Source organism: Podarcis melisellensis (assembly GCF_964234715.1).
Source record: "Podarcis melisellensis genome assembly, chromosome: 6".
NCBI lineage: Eukaryota > Metazoa > Chordata > Lepidosauria > Squamata > Lacertidae > Podarcis > Podarcis melisellensis.
This window is the reverse complement of record NC_138538.1, coordinates 96,601,196-96,623,467: the sequence shown is the minus strand read 5'-3', so window position 1 is coordinate 96,623,467 and position 22,272 is coordinate 96,601,196. Positions and strand designations below refer to the sequence as shown.

At 44.3% G+C, this 22,272-nt stretch overlaps 1 protein-coding gene across 2 annotated transcripts in view; it reads right to left on the bottom strand.

Annotated features, from left to right (window-relative positions):
* Nucleotides 1–22,272, bottom strand: part of ATF6 (activating transcription factor 6) — an 80,676-nt gene that overhangs the window by 45,131 nt on the left and 13,273 nt on the right. The window contains exons 8-14 of one of the 2 annotated variants that reach the window (XM_081915096.1): nucleotides 21,962–22,147; nucleotides 21,244–21,335; nucleotides 17,244–17,363; nucleotides 9,832–9,945; nucleotides 7,274–7,373; nucleotides 4,410–4,474; nucleotides 3,099–3,210 (exon numbers count right to left, since the gene is read on the bottom strand). In XM_081915096.1, the coding sequence (XP_081771222.1) occupies nucleotides 3,099–3,210; nucleotides 4,410–4,474; nucleotides 7,274–7,373; nucleotides 9,832–9,945; nucleotides 17,244–17,363; nucleotides 21,244–21,335; nucleotides 21,962–22,147 (789 nt within the window). Of the gene's footprint in view, nucleotides 1–3,098; nucleotides 3,214–4,409; nucleotides 4,475–7,273; nucleotides 7,374–9,831; nucleotides 9,946–17,243; nucleotides 17,364–21,243; nucleotides 21,336–21,961; nucleotides 22,148–22,272 lie in introns of both variants that reach the window. The other variant, XM_081915095.1, reaches the window with a different exon arrangement.

Genomic DNA, 22,272 nt, shown 5'->3' with positions numbered 1-22,272 from the left:
TTTTCCTACTGTCTCCTTAGATCAAATTGTCTCCAGTCTGCTCCATATGCATTCTGCTACCTCAATCCCTTCATCCTATTCCATGCTCATTTTAGCAAAAATGTATGTTCCTGTTCTACCCATATGAGCTAATAATGTTGGAAGACACAGGTGGAGTTTGACTAAGGTGAGACCAGATTAATGTCTCTCTCACCCAAGTTGTGTTTGCTTAAGCACACACACTCCTGGCTAGCAAAGCAGGCTCCAATGCTCTCTAGAAGACTGGCGTTTCTTCAATTAAAGCATCCCTTAAAGCCATGGTTTTCAAACTGTCTTCTGATGAAAAGGGGAGGGGGTACTTTCATGTTATTGAGGTGGGTAGGTACTCTGGGGGGTTGCTGTGCAGCAGCATTTATGCAATCTCTAATCAAACTCTAAATTACATTTCAAGAATCCAATTAAGTTTCCATCAAGTTCGTACATACAACATTCTTCCATCAGCAGCAAGGTCATATTAATTCCAGTTCTTAAATAAATGTCAGAAGAAAGCATGCAAATTGTGCCGCCCTCCCCCCGCAAAAAGAAAGGTGTAGATGGTTTTGGCAAACTTTTTTTAAAAAAAAAAAATTGAGATGAGCCATGCATATTAGAGAGTGAGGGTTTGACGGACAGCAGAGCCAGCCTAGCAGAGCCGACGTCTGGTGAGCCAGCCCCTCTCAACTCCCCCAGAGCTACAGAGTCAACTAGCCACAGAGGAGGGTGGAACAGCACTGTGGGGGGAGGAATAAAGGGGGCTGTTTCTGAGGGAGAGAGTTAGATAGAGCTGGATTTAAGATGAGAGATATGGTTTGGCTTTGAGAAGGGGCAAAAGTTCAGGTTAAGCAACAGGGTTTGATTGGGAGTGAGATAAGAAGAACAGGTTCTGAGTGAAGTGAAACATGCACCCTGAGGAGACTATCCATAGCGAGAGGATAGGGAGACCAGGTTGACAGTCTGGGAAAGGAATACGGACAGGAGTGTCCTGAGAGGGCTGAGTCTGAGCCGGGAGAGGGAGATCCTGGGGGGATGGCAGCCTCCCTGGGTGTCCGTCCAGCCAGGAGGGGAGAGTTCTTCTAGGTCCAGAAGACTCCCAGCCCAGTCCCAGGGGGTGAGGGGACCCTCATTTAGAAGACCTCTGGGGTGGGACGGCTAAGAGAGTGGGCAACGGAGGAGAAGCTGTGAAGGAAATGGCATGGTGTTGAAAGTATTTAATGGTAATATCTCAGTGACAGAAACTGAGTTGAGCATTTTACTCTCTGTTCTAGAAACCTGAACATCTACCACCTGAAGCGTAACAACTGATTTTTAGTAACTGAAGTTCAAGAAGAGCTGTGCCTATAGTGTTGTGTTTAAGACTGAGTTAGTTAAAGTGAGCAAGTTAACTTCTACCTGAAAAAATGAATTTCCTGACCCACTTTGTTTCATAAACCATTTTTCTTGTTAGTTTATTTTCTGCTTGAGACTCCAGTCATTAAGTTTTCCCTCACACAAGTCCCCCACGAGATGATCTGTGGTAAATTGTGGGTGCACTATATTTAATGGGGGGCAGTTAGCAGGAGTGGATCCGCCGCCTTATTAATGGGTGGTATTAAGTGGTGGCTATAGAGAGAAACACTGCAGGACCTACACTTACTGGAATACAGTTATAAGGAGATCAGTAATGGAGAACAAAATTCTCTAGAAGACAGATCTCTCATCACTACTGAACTCTCTTTGCAATAGGCAACAGCTGGATGGAGAGGGCATCATTCATGTGAGGTAGTGGTGAGGTTCAATAGGCTTGGCCATTGCACTGAAATGTTTCCTGCAAACATGCAAGGGTTTATCTGCAGACTAAATGAGGTCAGAAGGGTAGAGCATTTGAAAACCATTGCCTTAAAAGCAGTTCAGCAATTATGCCATCTGCTGGAAGGCAGTGGTGTAACCACACAATGCAACTTGAATGTGGTTTAATTAACTCTTATGCACTTTCCCCCCTTTTTTCCCCAGAGTATGGCCACCGTTGCATGCTGACAGCTGCTAGGAGCCACAGCTGAGAGCTGAATGCAGGGTGGGGACCAAAGGTGGACAAAATATCATAGAAGGAGCATGATGTGTCACCCACCAGAGGTACAACCCCTTCCCTAACACTCTGGGAAATGGATTTGACTGGCCAGGTGAGGGTAGCCAATGGGTCTCAAACCCTTGGCAAGTTAAGGATTTCCCCTGCATGCAAAGATAAGCTCTGGCAGATTGTGCAGATGAGACCAGTAGTGGGTCCCAAAGTCAAGAAGGCAGTTTCTGCACATGCTGCAGAGGGAAGTGAGGGACAGATGGGGCGACCAAACAGTCATACTGCAGCTTTAGAGGTCAGTCAATGAGGCTGCATCTGAACCCATAAAACTCTTGACCTGAGCCTAACTCTTCAGTCTAAACAACTCATTTATGAGGTGCACGTGCACTGCTTACAGGATGACTTCCTGCCTTGTCTCACTCTCTCCAGGCCACCAGCACAGACAACTAGTCAACATTGCTTAGAATGGAAGTAAGCCTAAAGGTATTTTCAAGAACACCGGAACTAGCACAAAATGGAGTTTAATATTGCTGTGTTTATTCTTCCTGGGACTGCACTGTCTATTCATTAGAAAAAAAGCTTTTGCAGATTTCTTGATGGACAGGACAGCAAGGATCCATCTGTGCAATGGAAAACTGGGTGCATGCCTAATTGTTCTGATATAAAGGCCTGGATGTGGTAATTTATGTGCTCGCATCTTCTTGTCCCCACAAGGTTCCCCACAGTTCTCTTTTCTCCTGGAAAATTGATAATTGTGAAGAGGTCCATAGGAAGAGGGAAAATCTCACCCTCTGCTGCTTAGCCAAAGCCTAATTCTTCCCAAACAAGCCTATAAAACAGTTTCAATATCACGACTAAATAATATAAATGGATCCCTGCCTCTTCTTCCCACTAAAGAACCACAGGAGATGCAGTTTTTGGAAGAGATTAGAAATGATTATCAAGATTTCTTGGAGGGGGGCATTATACCCTCCAAATTTGCAATGGATTCCTCTATACTTTCTGCATTGAACCATAACACACTTACCCTACGGAATGATACCACATAGAATGTATCTCCCCTTCTGTGAATTGCTTCAAACAAATCTTGGTAGTTTCGTGGAGAAGCATAATAAACTTGTAGCTCATTCCCTGAGTTCCTGCTGAAATACATGAGAAGAAAATGCTAGAACCAAGAAGAATTGCATGCACAGGACACTATAATGAAGCACAGGACCTTATTTAATAATGCGCTTAAAAATTTGCAGTGGCTTGTTCCTGGGCCAGGTTCAAGGTTCTTGTATTAATTTACAAGGTCCTTAACAATTTGGGTCCAGGATATCTTAAGGATCACCTGTTCACTTGTATCTCTGCCTGATCACTCAGGTCTTTGAGGGAGTCTCCGTTAGGGCTCAGATGCATGGCTCATAACTACTAGAAGCCAGGCATTCAGGGTCATAGGCTCAAGCTTGTAGGATTCCCTCCCAATTGAGATTATACAGGCACCTTCCTTCCTGAACTCCCAGCACATGACAAAGACTTTCTTATTGCAGAAGGCATTTGGAGGCAGTGTTTCTGTCTGGTTTCATGAATAGTTTTTACAGTGGAACCTTGGTTTTTGAATGTAATCCGTTCTGGAAGACTATTCAACTTCCGAAACATTCCAAAACCAAAAACTCAATACAGAAGCCTCAGTACAATAGGGAAATTCAAAATGGAAGCCGCCTCAGAAGTTCGACTTCCGAGGTGCATTCAAAAACAGAAGCATTTACTTCTGGGTTTACGGCGTTCGGGTTGTGAAATGTCTGTCAATGGAGACATTAAAAAACCGAGGTTCCACTGAATTTTTTATTCTCTGTATTTTTTATTTTTATGCATATCACTTACAAATGCTAATGATTAAGCAGTATATATATGCCATAAATAAATAAATACTATCTGAAACACACATGCTCAGTTTTATAAAATTCACTCCTGCAAATTCATGGTGATAGACACAATATTAATTTCCTGCAAAAAGGAGTTGGAAAAATTGTGGAGGACAAATCAACTAACAGATAGCTCCCAATTAGAAGAAGCCTCTCTTAATGATTCTCAGAAGACAATGGATGAAAGCTAAATTCGAGGGGAACTGCCAGTCTTGCCAGCCAGGACTCCTTCAGCAAAACAAGTATCATTTCAAGTTTCAGTGGTCCTTTACAAGTAGGATTTAGTTTGGATTTATTATTTTTTTATTATTGCTGTACTGGGGCAAGGGAGACCAAGGAATTTTCTTCTCTAGGGAAAATGTTAGAACTTGCATCCAATGGAAGAGTAATGCCATCAAAATATTACGATGGAAGATCCCATCTTCACTCACCCAACACTGTTGTCTGTGTATGGAAGAGCCATCAGCTCAGAATTCAATTTTTCTCCTGAAGCATTCTGGGTGGGGTGGGGTGGAGAGACAGTGTGATTACACAGAGAGAAATTACTCTTCACTCAACTGAACGTGATCTTTTTGCGGTGTCCATGCAATGGGCCAATCTATTTTTAAAAAACTTCTGTGGAGGTTGTATATATGAACATGGAATCCCAGTTAATTTTCTGGCTCATTAAATACTACAAAATATAAAATCATCTTCAGTAGTCAGGTACATAGATGTAAGAATTATCAGGGTCATAATCCAACTGAGTCAGAGTACATCTATTGAAATCAATAAACTTAAGTACACTGGGCCTACTCTGTGTATGACTTAGCTGGATATCACCATAGTTTGCTCTTTCTTTTATGCATTTAGACAGCTTTTATACAAACACCCTACAGTATCCTTTTTCCTTTTTCATATATCCTTTTTCACAGGACTTATTTTATCTATTTTATTTCTTGAATTTATACACCGCTCTATACCCGAAGGGCAGTTCACAGAACAAAATCAGAATATAAAAATGACAAAATACATAATCAAAATGAAAACAAGAACCAAATAGCCCCCCCCCCAACTTTAAAGGGGCATAGGATGTTAAATCAACCAAAGGCCTGGTTAAAAAGGAACGTTTTTGTCTGGTGCCTAAAGGTATATAATGAAGGTGCCAGGCGAACTTCCCTGGGGAGAGCATTCCACAGACGGGAAGCCACTACAGAGAAGGCCTGTTCTTGTGTTGCCACCCTCCGGACCTCTTGAGGAGGAGGCACACAAAGAAGGGCCTCAGAAGATTATCTCATAGTCGGGTAGATTGATATGGAAAGAGGCAGTCCTTGAGGTATTGTACTCCTGAGCCATTTAAGGCTTTATAGGTCAAAGCCAACACTTTGAATTGGGCCAGTGCAGTCGGACCAGGATCGGTGCAATATGCTCAAACCATCTTGCTCTGCTGAGCTGCCTGGCCGTTGAATTCTGCACCAGCTGAAGTTTCCAAGCCATCTTCAGAATCAGCCATATGTATAAAGCATTGCAGTAATCCAGAGCATAGACAACAGTAGTTAGGCTATCCCTGTCCAGATAGGGATGTGGCTGGGCTACCAACTGAAGCTGATGGAAGGCACTCTGGGCCACTTCCTAGTCCATCTCTCCAAGACATTCTAAGCAAACCTTGATTGGCTGCATATCCTGATATTCTACCCATTTGCATCCCAAGTCTTCCTTTATATGATGTTATCTGCTGCTCATATGTCAACTCCTACTTGTAGGTTAGTTTGAACATTGTATCCTCTTAAGATATTTTCCAAAACTATTTTCCAGTCTTCTCTTATCTGTAACTTGTCTTTGTTTCTCAATTTTGCAGTCACAGTTACTAATTTTGTATATTCTATCAATTTATTCTGCCAGATTTCTTTAGTGGGTATCTCTTTTTCTTTCCATTTTTTCGCGTATACTACTCTGTATGGATCATTTCCCAATACTCTCTGGCATATTTACATGACTGCCACATGTGCATCAGGGTTCCTTCCACCTTGTGGTACTTCCAGCATAAATTAGATGATTTCCTGTGCATTTTCACCAATTTGCTGGGTTTCAAGTACCACTGGTACATCATCATTTGTAAGTTTTCCTTAATAAGATAGCAGGTAGAGAAAATCATGGTCCCCCTCCCCAATTTCTCTCAAGCAGACATTTCTATATTGTAATCAATGTCTATAGCCCATTTAGTCATTGTCGCCTTTACCATCTCATCTTTGATCTCCCACTCCAATAGCAGTTTTTAATGGCTATCACCATAGTTTTCTTTTAGTAACATTGAAGGTACGTTTTGTGCGCAGAAATGTTCATAGGGGTTCATAATCCTTTACAACAATTAACGCTTAAAACTTTTTTTTTTTTATCAAATTATTTGGGCTACAGGGAAACTATAGCATATAATCCAAGCAATCAACATGACGCAGAACTTCAGACATCCTCCTGACTTGGCCACCGTACTCCTTGCTCTGGTAACTTCCACACTGGATTATCACAATGCAGTCCACGTGGCGCTGCCCTTGAAGACGACTCAGAAACTTCAACTAGTTGAAAATGCAGCAGCCAGATTACTGACTGGGGTTGCCTTTACAACTGTTCTAAAAGAACTGCATTGACTGGCAGTTTGTTTCCAGGACCAATTCAAGATGGTCATGTTAGTGTTCAAACCCCTAAATAACTTAAGCCCCAAATCTCTGAAAGGCCACCTCCTACCCTACAGAGCCTCCCAGGTATTATGACCAGCAGAGGAGGCCTTCTTGGTAGTTCCATCTCCCTCAGAGTGGCAGCCCAGGATAGGGCATTCTCTGTAGTAATTCCCCTCCCCATAGAGATGTGTCTGATTTCTTCGCTATGCAGCTTTCAGAGAATGAAGATGCACCTCTTTACCCTGGTCTTTGGCACCTAAGATGTGTGCTTTCAGGACCCACCCAATTCCTGTGAATGTAATAGGTTTAAATATTTTAAATTATGTATTTTAAATAGTATAATCTGCCCTGAGACCTACTGCTGAAGGGCAGGTAACAAATTTAATCATGATTGGTGTATCATCAAATTTGATTACAGGAGTGACAACTGCATTGTATAAATAAAGCATAAATTAAGCCTAAAATGTTTGAATATAATATGTTTGTTTGGGAAGGCAACTGGAAGCACCAGGGCCCAATCCACTCCTGGGGAGCTTCCATTCTGTTCCTCAGTCCAGCTCCTGATCCCAATAATTCCTGCGTCTTGTTGGCCATCTCAACCACTTTCTTGCACAAGGTAACAAGCAGCAGCATAAACATACCTGGATGGGCTGAGCTTTTTGCTGCTGACTATTTAACATCCTTGATTTTGTCCTTTCTTCTTCATGTCTATGAACCCAGCCTCGCAGCTCATGCCTCAACCTGGAAAATGCAATACTACAGTTATCTTTTTATTGAGAAACAAACATATGCTGGAGGGAGGGTCATTATAAACCTCTCTACAACCGATAAAGATATTGAAAAGTGAGACAAAAAGCTGTTTTTGACACTGATATAGAGAGTCTCAGTAATGACCTGGGTTAATTTCAATAATTCCAATTCCAATTCACTGACCACAGTTGTTTTATGAGTAATTTAGCCATTGGAAAATGTTACACTTTCAGTAACACAGGAGCTTCATGCTTTTCCACATCTGCAGTTTTCAGATCTGGGCAGCTCAGAGAAATAGCCATAAGACAATAACGGAACAAGGAAACATTGTGAAAATTCAAAAACTAATATTGAGTAATAGCAATATTGATTTGAGGTTTGGATCTTGATCTGTATCTTTATTGGGGTTATAGAATTGTCTGTCTTCAGAGTGACAGTGTGATTTATCCTTGTGGAAAATACAAAGATGTTTAGGTGTAGAAAGGGCTGAAAACTCCAACACTCTGCATGCCGAAGTGATTGCCACCAAAGAGAACTTTGAAAGAAAGGATCCTTAGGGGTACAAGACACAGAGGTTTGAATGGAGGTCTCTGAAGAACTGTGAGGACCGAGTGTAAATTTCAGGTGGGAAAGCGATGTGCCACTGGTGGGTGTTGACGTACCAAAACCCTTGAGAAAGTGTTTCACTAACCAGTCCTGGGATAAGGGAGGCCTACCAGTAGCACTCAGAATGGAGGAAATGGATGAGACGTGTCTTTTGAGAGTATTAGGCCTTAAGCCTTTCTGTAGTCCATGTTGGAGATACTGAAGAATGTCTGAATCAATATCTTGTGAGGTTGCAAGCCGGATTCTGAGCACCAAGATGTAAAGGCCATCCATGTAGATTGGGAAAGACATTTTGTCGAAGGGCATCTGAAGGCTAGGATCGTTGAAACAACTGCGTAGTCTAAACTGTGGCACTTTAGGCTGTGACACTCAAATGCCAGTCAGTTTCAGCCACTGAGGAGACAGGTATAGTAGAGGAACTTGTCACAGCAATGTTGGAGAGAGAGGTAGAAGGAATAGCGGAGTGATTGACAGGGCTTGAAGTTCTGTCATTCATGGCCTGCGAGGCTAAAAGGGAGCAACGAAAACTAATTCTGCCTTCTCTTGTCTGACCTTGCGAAGAACACATGGTAAGATTGATTGAGGGGGGGAAGGTGTAAGGCAGGTCCCGTGGCCATGGAACTATCAGCATATCCCATGCCTCCTCCTGAGTGTCCTGAAAGCTTGAAAATAACGGAGCAGCTGTCAATTCACCTTGCTCACAAACAGGTCCACTTGGAGGGGATCAGAGATAGCCTCTGATTTTCACCAAATAAACACTCAACTCCATTTGCCACACCGTGGACTGGGAGTGGGGAAGAACAGAAGCTACACTCTCTCTCCTTGTCACAGCTGCTGACGAGGAGGACAAGGACGAGGGGCTGGCACTCTGCTGCTGCCAAAGTGAACCGGGAGGCAGTTGGGCAGGGCTCAATTTCAAAGGCAAATAGAAGGTGGCAGGCAGGGACTTCATAGGAACACTCACACTGTTGCTGGTGTAAAAACAGCGAACTGGGAGGAGGTGGCCAAGTCATTTTTAAATCAAGGCAAATGCCATACCAGCAGTCACACAAGTAGCACACACACCAAAATGAAAGAAATACAGTTGTGATCCCAGAAAAATGGTGGCAGCTGCTGAGGGTACTGAGGGAAAGAAAAAGAGCGAGCCGATAGAGGGCCGCCATGCCTGAATGCGGGAATGGCTATTGGTGATGTGGCAAGGGCACCAGTTCTGGAAAATTTATCAGTGTAAGTAAACAACTAAGGAATAAAAGAAGGGTGGCAAATAAGCAGAACAACCAAACGTAAAGAGCAATGGAAAGGGGGTTTTTGTGTGTGGAAAAAAACAACAACGTGCAGACTGTCTGCATCTAGACAAGAGGGAAAACTGAGGGAGTCCAGCCTACTTCCCACAAGCCTTTGCTCCTGGTCTAGTGTCTCACGACAGAGTGAACACCCATTCCATTGGATACGACACCCCGTAAACTGAAATAAAGCTTAACCTGGAAGGACTGTTGTATAAAGGGTACAAATTAGCTCCACAAAATGGTGGGAGTAAAGAAAACCGGAGACCATTGGTGGATATGGTAGTCACAGAGGAAGAGAAGACAGAAATTGATCTAAATGAGACACTGAGAGTTGTGCAAGCAGCAATAGAAGCAAATATGCAAGTGTCAGCACAACTTTCTAATAACATTATGGAACAGTCTAAGAGAACCATCTCTGTAGAGGGAACTTTGAAAAGGAGTCTAAACTAAAAGCTTTGGCAGTGTGCACCTGGAAAAACTTTGCATAGCCACTAGTTACAAGTCCTTGGGCTTATCAGACACGAAACACCACCATCCTGACTCAGCAGGTTGCTTACCTGAGTGACTCTGTGCGATTGATCATTGGCTGGCAAGGTGGGGGAGAAATGTATATTATTGGTTCCTCCGTAACTACCATCAACGCTTTATTATTCGAAACTGAATGCTTATACCTAGAAGGGGGGAATACAAAGCCTTAGATATTTGTTCAAAGGAGACATACCTTGAAGAAAAGAAATGTGAAGGTTGTGTATCTATATATATGCTGTTTAGTTTATCCTTTATAGGATAGTTTTATTTTGTATTCCTTTGAATATTTTTTTATAGGCTGCATGCCTGTATAATAAATTTATTTCAAACATGAAACATCAAAAATACAAAGCCATATAACAATACAAGGCTGCTGAAACCATCTGTGGAAAGAAAAGCTGCCTCAGTTTTAGATCCCACATGAGTGAGGTGGCTAACTTATCTTGGAAGACAAAGAGTTGTTAAACACAACAGACGTCCGATGGAATTCATCTCACCACCACCACCCATACTTCAGGACACAAATATGTCCCAGGAGAAAAGCAAACAAGTGCATCTAAGCTGTCATTGCAATAAAGGGATGGACTACACTATCCTCATTTAAAAACAAGCAAACTGCAAAAAAGATAACGTCAGCCCAAATTTGTCTCAATAACTCAAGTGACCAAAATAAAGACATGCATAATCTGAAACTGATTTTAATTGTTTTTACGTATGGAAGAGTTTTTAATTGTTTTATATATGGAACTGCATAATTGCTTTGTGAAATTGCTTAAATAGATTTTTATGGGATGCAATTAATAAATGGAATTAAAAGCAACCAATGGGCAAGTTTCAATTGCCAAAAATTATTCTGCTTTGCTCAAAGAATCTAGGACATTTTGTCCAGGATGGGAAAGAAACTGTGGGAAATAACACTTAGGGACAAAGATGGGGGCTGGGTTCTCTGGCTAGACCATTCTGTGGCTTCTGAGGGAAACTGTAAATGCAGTATACTTTCCAGGTTAAATATTTTTTTTGTGTTAGGGTTGTGCAGTAGCAAGTGTAAAACATGAATCAGGTGCAGTGCATTAACCGAGGAGGAGGGGAAGGGGTTCCACAGCTCTCAACAATAGGAGATGGCATCCCTGGTTAGTCCCTCTCCTTCTCTTTCTGCTCCCCCCTGCAAAAAGAAAAAAAGAATAGGAAATACCAGAAAATGTAGATTGCAAGCAAGGAGCCACTCTTTGTATATTAAGCGTGTTAGGTGTGTGTATTAAGTATACCGTATTTTTCGCACCATAGGACGCACTTTTTCCCCTCCAAAAATGAAGGGGAAATGTGTGTGCGTCCTATGGTGCGAATGCAGGCTTTCGCTGAAGCCTGGAGAGTGAGAGGGGTCGGTGCGCACCGACCCCTCACGCTCTCCAGGCTTCGCGGACCTCTTCGCAAGGAGCGGGAGCACTCCGGCTCCTTGCGGAGAGTTGCCAGCATGCCGAAGCCTGCGCGCGCTGAGCTCAGCGCGCCCAGGCTTCGCGGACCTCTCCGCAAGGAGCCGGAGCGCTCCGGCTCCTTGCGGGGAGTTGCCAGCATGCCGAAGCCTGCGCGCGCTGAGCTCAGCGCGCCCAGGCTTCGCGGACCTCGCCGCAAGGAGCCGGAGCGCTCCGGCTCCTTGCGGGGAGTTGCCAGCATGCCGAAGCCTGCGCGCGCTGAGCTCAGCGCGCCCAGGCTTCGCGGACCTCGCCGCAAGGAGCCGGAGCGCTCCGGCTCCTTGCGGAGAGTTGCCAGCATGCCGAAGCCTGCGCGTGCTGAGCTCAGCGCGCCCAGGCTTCGCAGACCTCTCCACAAGCAGCGGGAGTGCTCCCACGGCTTGCAGAGAGCTGCCTGTTTGCGGGCTGGGGTCGGGGGAAGCTCGAGCTTCCCCCGCCCCAGCCCCGCGCCTGGGGGGGGGGGAAATAATTTTTTCCCCTTTATTTCCCCCCCCAAAAAAATGGGTGCGCCCTATGGTCCGGTGCGCCCTATGGTGCGAAAAATACGGTATTTAATGTATATTATATATTAAATAGTAATTGTATATAAAACAAACATTAAATATACATTGATGGAGATACAGTGGTGCCCCGCAAGACGAACGCCTCGCAAGACGGAAAACCCGCTAGACGAAAGGGTTTTCCGTTTTGGAGGCGCTTCGCAAAACGAATTTCCCTATGGGCTTCTTTCGCAAGACGAAAGCCCATAGGGAAATCTCCAGGGACAGCGGGGAAGTGCAGCGCGTCTTCCCCACTGTCCTCGGACCTCCTCCGAAGGCTGGCGGTGGGGCGGAGAGCCCTCCTCCCCCCGCCAGGCTTCGGAGGGCTTTTCCGAAGGCTGGCGATGGGGCGGAGAGCCCTCCTCCCCCCACCGGGCTTCGGAGGGCTTTTCCGAAGGCTGGCGATGGGGCGGAGAGCCCTCCTCCCCCCGCCAGGCTTTGGAAGGCTCCTCCGAAGGCTGGCGGCGGGAGGAGGTCTCTCCGCCCCACCAGCAGCCTACAGAAGGCTGCTCCGAAGGCTGGCGGCGGGAGGAGGGTTTTCCTCCCCACCGCCAACATTCAGAATGCTGTTCTGAATGTTGGCGGTGGGGAGGAAAAACCCTCCTCCCACCGCAAGCCCCGGGAACAGAGGAGAAGCGCTGCGCGCCTTCCCCTCTGTTCCCGTACCTGTGCTGAAGGCTTGCGGTCGGGAGAAAAGCCCTTCTCCGCACCGCCAGCCTGGCAAGCGGTCTCCATAGGAACGCATTAATTGATTTTTAATGCATTCCTATGGGAAACCGTGCTTAGCAAGACGAAAAACTCGCAAGACGAAAAAACTTGCGGAACGAATTAATTTCGTCTTGCGAGGCACCACTGTACAGTCATACCTCATGTTACGGATGCTTCAGGTTACATCTTTTCAGATTGCGTCCCACGGCAACCCAGAAGTACCGGAAAGGGTTACTTCCAGGTTTTGCCGCTCGCGCACAAGCGCTAAATCGTGCTTCGCACATGTGCACAAGCGCCAAACCACAACGCGCACCTGCGCAGACACGGCGCTTCAGGTTGCGCTCTTTTCAGGTTGCGAACGGGCCTCCAGAACAGATCCCGTTTGCAACCAGAGGTACCACTGTACATAATTAAATGAAAATCCTCAGTAAAGCCTATTTTCATTCTTGTCCAATTGCTATGCGCATAACTCCAGGACTGCAACGGTCATGTCACTGCCCACAATAGGGAATACACCTGTCTCCTTCCCCATCAAGGCCTGCACCATTATTTCCATCTAAGTTACATTGCTACTTTGAGACAGTGCTCGCATGCTCAACCAAATGACCTACCCCTGTACATTTCAAAGAAAAACCCTAAGGAACAGCTATCCGCCTACTCCCTTCCAGTACGGCAGATGCTAACCGTTTTGAATGCTGTTTCGTTTTGAACAGTTAGGCCCATGAAATGGGGGTGGTGAGGGAGAGAAACAGTAGTCATAATGGTTTAAAAGTAGATTAGGAAGTCATCATCCTAAAGCTGGCACTTGGGAAAAAAAGGAATGAAAGTTAGGGTGGAAGAACTGCAAGATGCCAAATAGGAGGCCTTAAATATGGCAAAGGGGAGGAGGGAGGAGACACAAGGTGGGCAGTCAGGATGCACGAGAACTGGCAGGATGGAGGTCTCACAAACGCTCAGTTTGGAGAGTGAGGCGAGGAGTGTATGGTGCCTGGCTGCAGATTAGAGCTGAGAAGAGGCCATTAAATGTGTCCAGAAAACAGTTCCTGGAACCTTGGGAAGCCGTCTCAGTGGAATGGAATGTGAAAAAGACAAACTGGAGAGGGTGGAGGGCAGGGGAGAAAAGAGAGAAGAGAACTAGAGGCAGCAGGTGTAAATGAAATAAAACCATGCCAGGCCAACCAACGCTCAGAGAGGCAAGACAGATGAGGCAACGACAACACCGGGAAGGAAAGGGCTGGGCAGGAGCGAAGGCCAAACAAAATGCAAAGGGGAAACCCACACCACCTCCATCAGCATCATGACCCTCTGTCTCTGTGATCTAAGATGCAGGCAAGAAAGCAGATACAGGACCCAAACAGGTCAGGAATCCACGGCATAACTTTACTTCTCTCCAAATGGTATTTATTCTGCAGAGCTCAAGCAGACGCACAGCTAGCGCTCCTTCAAGCGGTTGTGCCTATAGAATCTTTCTTGCAAAGACATTACAAAGCTTCTTGTCTTGCTGCCTGCTTTCCAAAACATTCTCAGCTATTCATGCTTTCGGCACATCTGTGGCTGGCCATTAAAAAAAACGCTGGAAAGGAAAGGCTCCAATAGGATGGAACAACCTATTAGCTGAAAAAGCCAAAGCTTCAATCTGGAGATGATTAAGTGCACATCTCATCTATTGCCTAAAGTAAACCTCTGTAACAAGCCAACAAGAGCATTAGCAGAGAAGAAGGCAAATGCTTTTCAGGCTATACATGGAGCAGGCAGAAGCCACAGGCTCACTTGGGGCATCAGGACCAAATGCACACACACAGAAACAGACCAAGAAGAGATGCAAACATATCCTTGAAATGCTCAGACAGTCAGACACAGGAAGGAACCTTGTCTTGAACTGCTGGGAGTGGGGCAGGGCGAGAGAAATGCTGAAAGCAGAATTTTATAAAGAACTAGATAATCTGACTATAATCAGTATTTATTTTTATTACTTAATTTATTACCCACTCTTCACCCTAAGATCCTGGGGCAGGTTACAACATTACAGCACAATATTAAAAATAGTTTAAAATAACTTACAATTACAGAAATAAGGCGAGTTAAAGTTTCTAAAAGCAGACTTTTCTGCAAAAGGTGTTTTTGCCTGGCAAAATAACTATGTATTAGTTGCAAGAAAGAGAACTTGAGAAAGTTACCTATGTGTGTAAATCAAGGTGCAACCCCTGGCCAAATTAAAAGAGACATTGTATTTATTCATTTCTATCCCACCTTTCCTCTGAGGAGCTCAAGGTGGCACACACAGCACTCTGCCTCTACATTATATCCTTATAGCAGCCCTGAGAGAGGAAGGCTGAGAGAGTGAAGGAGTGACCTGAGGTCCCAGAGTGAACTTCATGGCTGAGTGGGGATTTGAACCCTGGTCTCCCAGGTCTTAGTCCAACACTCTAACCGCTACACTTCGCTGGCTCCGATATCTACAATTCCCCAACTTGATAATTTTCAAAGGATTTTATCTGTGTGGGTGCTGCTTATTGACTTGGATGTTAAGATGGAGCCGAACACACCCACGCATACCACCTCTCTCTCCAGTGGGCCCTCATGGCCCACAGCTGGGACCTAGCCTGCTCAGCCACCTGGGGCTGCGTACATGCAAGCTTCAGGGTCCTCCTCAGGCACAGAAGGGTGAGGGGAAATGGTATAACAAAGACTGGCAAGCAGTATGAAGCCTCTGGATTGGTCAAACCTAGCATAAAATACGAGGAGTTTGGCCTTCTACCACTGCCTGGTCAAAGAAGTCGCTTCTACCTACTGCTCTTTAGGCTCAAGTCCTCAACTCTAGTTCCAGTAGCAGAGAGCGGGAAATCAAGGTGTAGTGTTTGTGTGTGTGTGTGTGTGTGTGTGTGTGTGTGTGTGCGTGTGTGTGTGTGTGTGTGTGTGATCCCCATTCCAGATTTTGGGACAGTTCTTCGCAATCCCAGACTTGCCTTGACATGACAAGGACTTCTTAAACTACAATTTTAAGAACTGAATTCCTTTTCATGCCTATTGTTTCATGCCAGAGCTATAAAGTGTGTCAATCTGTCCTGTGCAGAAGGAAAACTAACCTGCCCACAAATGCCTTTCCAACTTTACTCCTAGAGGTTGCCGCAATGTTTGGAGCACACATTTTCCAGATGGAGTCTACAGCTGAAGGAGCTATTTGAAATTGGGGCTATTTTTTGGAGGTTTTTCTCTGAACAAAATGTATGTTGATCCAATACCCCAGAACAGCAGACCCAGATGGTCAAAGACATTTTTCAGCAATACTAGAGAGATTCATAATGGAAAAACATCAAGTTGCATGAAAATGAGCTGGAACAGTGTATGCCCTGGAAGGCTGTAGGCTAAAGACAGAAACCAGGATAGAACGTGCTTCACAAAAGCACATATGAGCTAAAAACTAGGAGAGGGGCCTCTGCTGGCATCTACATACCCTCCTAAGAAATGAAGCATCTCTTACACTGAAGCTGAAAGGGAAAAGATGTGCAGCATGCTTTCTGCAAACAGGATAGCTCTTGAGCCCCAAAGAACTGGAGCAAAAAGCTACTGCTACAATCAACAATACTATTTCAAATTATTATTTGGTGGCAGCCCACAGGATGCAGCCAGACACTGAACCCTGCTAGAGACACAGAAAGCTGGTTTGTGTCAATTTAACATGAAAAGTAGAAAGCAATTTTGTTCAGAAATGCAACTCTTCACCCCACATACACTCATTCAACTGGCCAAAAATAACCAAGAGCACTGACTGGCCATGTGTCCCACTCGCCAGGTCAAACCCTGTCCTCTGTCAAATGAACGTGGCTTAAGCCCCACACCCCTATTAATTTAGTCTGGATTCTGGTCTTGCTTTTCCCCTGTTCCCCTGACACTTGCTTCTCCAATTCATGCCTATATTTTGCTAAGTTCTTCTACTTCCACCTTTCAACCCCAATTCCTATCTTGGCTCTTCTCCTGCACTGTTGGCCCATTTGCTCTCTCACTTCCAGTGTCAAGCACCCAGACCACCACCATCTACAACCTGAAGTTTGCTTCCAGCTTTGATCTTTCTGCCTGGTCTTGGCCAGATTCAGATGTACATTGAACTGGATATGGAGATCAAATCAGGACAAAGATAATCTGGTAGTTATCTGTGTTATATTATCCTAATAAATGAGCCTGTCAGAATTTCTGCATTTTGCACCCACAGTATATTTTTTTACAGGCAGTCTCACAAAGAGAGTATTACAGGAGTCCAACCTGGATGTTGCCAAAACAAACATTACCATGGCACGTTCAGTGTCAAACTCTCTCCAAAAACATGCTTCCAACACAGGCCGTGCCCCTCTCAACAAAGAATAGCAGAGGAGTCTTGCCACACTGAACATCAGAGGTGCTCAAAGGGCTATACACTTCTCAGTCCTGACTTGGGATGAAGTGGGGTTCAGGGGCAAGGCCCTGACCGTCTTCACAGCTCAGAGATGAGAAGGGGGTGGGATGAGGCCATTATGTCAGCTGCAGGAGTGCTTGGGAAGCACAGTGCCTCACTATTTTCCAAGCATCTCCAAGCCAAAAATATAATATACACCCACCATCATTGAACACAATCATGGACCCTGGGTCCAAGTGAAATTGTTAAGCACTATAACCCCACCCATTTACTGCCTGTGTATGTAGAAGGTGCTGGAAACAGGAAGCCAAGATAATGTATGCTTTAATACTCACCCATCATTATTCCTGCCATCTGTTTCCTGAGGTACCCTTGCAGAGAATTCAAGAAGGTGCCTGCTCTGGTGGGCAGAACTACCACGAAGTTCAGTAGAGCTGGGACCCCATTCAAGCACACTGAAAGCAAAAGATAAAGCTGTGAGTTTCAGGAGTGAACCACAGCCAGATTCCCCCATTCATTTACCTATACTATAGCTTAGCTGAACCTAGGCCTGGAACATTTGAGTTGGTTCACTGTTCAGATTTGGCAACTCCTTAGCCAAGGCAGATCTTAAATTGATTTACAGCATTTGTACAATTTCTCACTTGCCCTTCACCATAAGGTCCCAGGGTGGGTTACATTAACAGCATACACAATTATAAAAACAGACGGAACCATTATAACAATAAAACAAGGAAAGTTGTTCCAAATGGAGAACAGTAATTTAAAAAGTTGCTGTAGCTATAACTGGAAAATCCCTGCCCATCTCACCTGAAATATCAACCCACTTAAGCAAGACACTATTCTCTTTGCCTTAGCACTTCTCCACACTGGCTACGTGGTTATTATAAGGTTTATAGCTATAATATGCAAACTGCATTGGAAACTGCTATATAAATCAGGAGAAGGGAACCTCCACTCCTCCAGATGTTGTACTCCAATTCCTATCAGCTCCAGCCAGCAAGGTCAATGGCCAGGGAAGTTGTTTCACTACCCCAATAAAATGCTTACTATTCTTGATAGCAAAGCCTCACCAATGGAATTCCTTGCCTAGGAAAAGCCATATGGTTACTGCATTGTCTTCTTTTAAGAGACTACTAAACAGCACCTTATTTAGTTGAAAACAGTATTCTGCGAGTCTGATTTTAATGTGGTGTTGAGTTTTGTCATTACGTATTTGGATTTTTTTAGCATTTTGAAATACTGATGGCATCTTGCTAGAAGGCATGGTTACTGGTCATTAACTATCTCTGTTCAGGGCTACAGAACAACAGAAGTACCCGCAATCAACATCGTATTTGGGTGTGGCTTGCATTCTTAACCTCAATCAAATTAGTAGTTGGCATAGTTGTTCTGAACTGGTTCACATGCAGTTTTATGCAGCTAGTTCAGCTTAGCCCTGGAGGGGCTGTTATGGAGGGGGGTGTTTCTGTTTTTATATGTTGTATGAAATGTTAATGTTTTAAAGTATTTTTTTCTTTTCTTCCACCTGTGCAATGTGTTGATATATCTTTTTAACTGTAAGTCACTTGGAGACCTTTTAGGTAATAAATAATTAGTAAGTTCTTTTTTAAAATAATTATTATTATTTTCCAACAATAATTAGTAAGTTCTACAGTATTACTACTACAACCACTAATAATAATAATAATGATCAAACATAGGGATCACTGGTCCCTGTCCAAACAAAATTCCACCAGACAGCACAAAACCCATGAATGAGCCTATTTGGATGCCTGGTCAATGACTTCATTCACCACATGATGCGTTTCACAACACAAATTGTGGCCTCATTAGCAAGTAGCCTTCTATAGCCTTTCAATAAATTGTGGACATGTAATTATACTGGACTCTTGAGCCACATTCCCAGCAAAAACATGACTTTAAGATTTCCACAGCAGTGGCGTAGCGTGGGTTGTCAGCACCCGGGGCAAGGCAAGTAATTTGCGCCCCCTAACCCATGGATTTGCGCCTCCTAACCCATGGATTTGCGCCCCCTAACCCTAACCCCCAGATGTTGCGCCCGGTGCGGCCGGCCCCCCTGCACCCCCCACGCTACACCACTGTTCCACAGATAACTGCAAGGAACAGAAGATAGATGTACTGCTGCCCATGACAAGGATACATTGCAGACACAACACCAGCCTCCTGCAAGCCATGTTCTGCACATCAGGAGCCAGACTCATTAATACATCACTCCACACTTCTCCAAAGGTATTTTCTTCCTCCTAAAATTAGCCACAGTGTCTCAAAAACAAACTATTGTTTCCTCGTAAAGTAGAGATAGAAACCATGGTGTGAAAAAATATTTGCAAACCAAGTATGCAGAGGATCTTTCACACATGCTTCCTGCCAATGCAGAAGTAATACAAAGCTATGGTTAACAACAGGAAAGGAAGATGAGGCTGGTAAAAATTGTCCTAGCCTACTTGGGTAGGGGGGCAGGATATAAAATTAATACCATGTGCATCCTGAGCCCCCTGGAAGAAAGGCAGGGTAAAAATGTAATTATTCCCTACTCTTGTGATCAGAATTGGTGAAATTCAAGGAGAGAGCAAAGGATAATCAGCCACCTTGTGAAATCGGATGGTGCAGCCAAGAGCCTGCCCTCCATCTTCCTTGATTAGCAAAGCACACGTTTGCCCAGTGACACTTTCTCTGTCAAACTGATGGATTGGAAATCCATCTATGCCAGCAAACTTAACTGGGTCTGATTTGTAAATCTGGCCAAAAAACAAACCCTTGTGCAATTAAAATGTCAGATTTTTTTAAAAAAAAATCTAAGCAGTACAGTAACTGCTCTGCTCCAGCCAACAGTGATATCATCTGAAACATATGCCTGGTTATAAAAGTTTTCTGAGGACAAAATAATCCTTGAATTAGAGCTGGGAAGCTTCCAACAGCATAAATGAAAAACTGACAAGGGCTGGCAAATGCCAGGAGCAGAGACTGCTCCCCCTTCGGACAGAACTTCCACAACACTTGCTCCAGCCAGCCCATTCTTGCAAATTAACCTGGTTAAGGCACCATCTACTGGGCCACTTTAGAATAAACATTGGAATCTTTCATCTTCCAATCAGTGCTGAATACAGATACAAATAACTGCTGGCCTTTCTCTTTTCGGAAAGAGAGTGGTCACTGCTCCATTACCCCGGTATAGGACAACCTGATTTTTTTGCTTTGACTATAAAACAGCATGCAGCACACACTTACACTTGGCTAGAGCATGGTGCTGATAATGCCAAGGCTGCAGATTCAATCCCTGTATGGGGCAGCTGCATATTCCTGCACTGCAGAGGGCTGGACTAGATAATCCTCAGGATCCCTTCCAACTCTACAATTCTATTATTCTATAGTCGCTCAAAGTGAGCCTCACCATGTTCAATAGTGTACACAGGGTTACAGTCTTAGTCTGCAAAGAGTTTTTAGATCAGCATCTGTAGACTGCCACACTACACAGTGGCAAGTGTGATGAGTTTCTCTGTCTTTCGCCAGCTAAACTAATGGCTCTCAACATGAAATAGCTCTTTGTCCAAATTTCCCCCTTGATTTCTTGAAAAGCAGAGATCCCATAAGTGATATTATCTTTTCTGACTGACTGCTCAAAAGCCCAGCGGTTGTGTCCGACATAAACTGGCCCAGTTCAGTGAGTCTGACCATCCTTTTTCCACTATTAGAGGGCAGAAATTCAGAGTGGCTCCTTCGCTGGCACAACTTCTCATATATAACATTTTCAAGATGCATTTCCCATACAACCTTGCCTCACTTTCCATGGAAGGGCACCGACATGGATGGCAAAGGCACCAATGAGAGATCTGCATTTCAGAAGAATAATCCATCCAGCTACTGACAAATTCAGAATTAGTCCATGTGAGGGAAAATAACAGCCACACTCTTTTTAATGCGATGGCTCAAAGTTCTTCCAGAAGAATAAACATAAGAGAAAAGCTTGCTCCTGACACTGTCATTGTCTAACTTTATTTTCAAACTTTCTGTCATCAGGGAACCCTTTCCATGCTGGTTTGAAATGGCAAAGAACCTTTGTGCTTCTGCCTTGCAGTCTCCATACATTGCAATAGATGCTGTTGCAGATTCTAGTATGAGCAACTGATTCACCCAAAGTATTGGCCAGGTTTACTGAAAAATGTTGTCCTGTGGATTCACGCTGTAGTGAGATATCAGCTATTAGGAGATTTTACCTATTGACCTCTGTAAGCCACCAGAGGATGCATCTCTGTTTTGAAACCAACTCTGGGCACATTGTTGCCTGATGAGGGTGTTGGAAAGGAGCCTCACCTTAGTCTGTCATAATTCAGCATTACGAAGGCTAGGAGCACCATCACACAGAGTGCTCTTCTCTTTGGAGGGGAGCCTTTGAGATTCTGGTTCTGGAAAAGAAGAAAAGCATTAGAGAAAAGTAAGAGTGAAGGCAGACAGCATTTTTCCACTCCTTCCAACATTAAGAATGCCATTATTATTTGTGCCAAAAGGGGGTTGCAGCATCAATCATAGTGACTTAATATTGTTGACATTCCTCACATATTCACCCAAATACAGCATCAGCTGTGATCTTGATTAACAACCAACAGGGAAAACAGAACTCTATTTGATCTTTCAACGGCATCCTTCTCAACATACTTCAGATTGCTTAAGTGACCCCATATTCTTGGCAGAGAGGGCCTTGAAGAGCACATGTGAATCCTCAAGGCTCAACATGTCTACCCTCCAATTCGGATAGCATAAAAGATTCTGCATACGTATGGAGGGCAATGCTCCCAATGTCCTCCTTCAACTGATCTAGGTCCCAAAGCCTTGGTTCTTAAGTGGTACATGGGCAAGTGAAGAAGAGGATGCAGAGTGATCAACCACATCTGAATCCATATAAAGCAGAAGTTACCATGATCAGCAAATTCCCCAGCCTAGAAATGCTTATTAACCCAGCTTCCCTTGTCAGCATGTTACCACAGTAAACAATCTCCTTCAACATGCTTATTTCTCACAACCCCACACCTACCTCCACTGCCAGTTCATCCAGCTGCCTCTTCAGAGTGCTATTCTCTCTCTTAAGGTGATCGTTCTCCAACAAGGCTGACTTCAACCTGGCCTCCAAACCCAGCATATATTCTTTTTTCTTCCTGCGTGATTGACAAGCTGATTCACGGTTCTTTATCATACGTTGCTGCCGTCTCAGAACATTCATCTTTGAAGGAGGGACAGCGAACTTGTTAATGCTATAATGCTATCATACTTGCAAAGAAAGGGGCACGTTGTTACATAAGCAATGAAGTTACACATTGGGAGAGGGGAAATTGGGGGGAGGGAGCC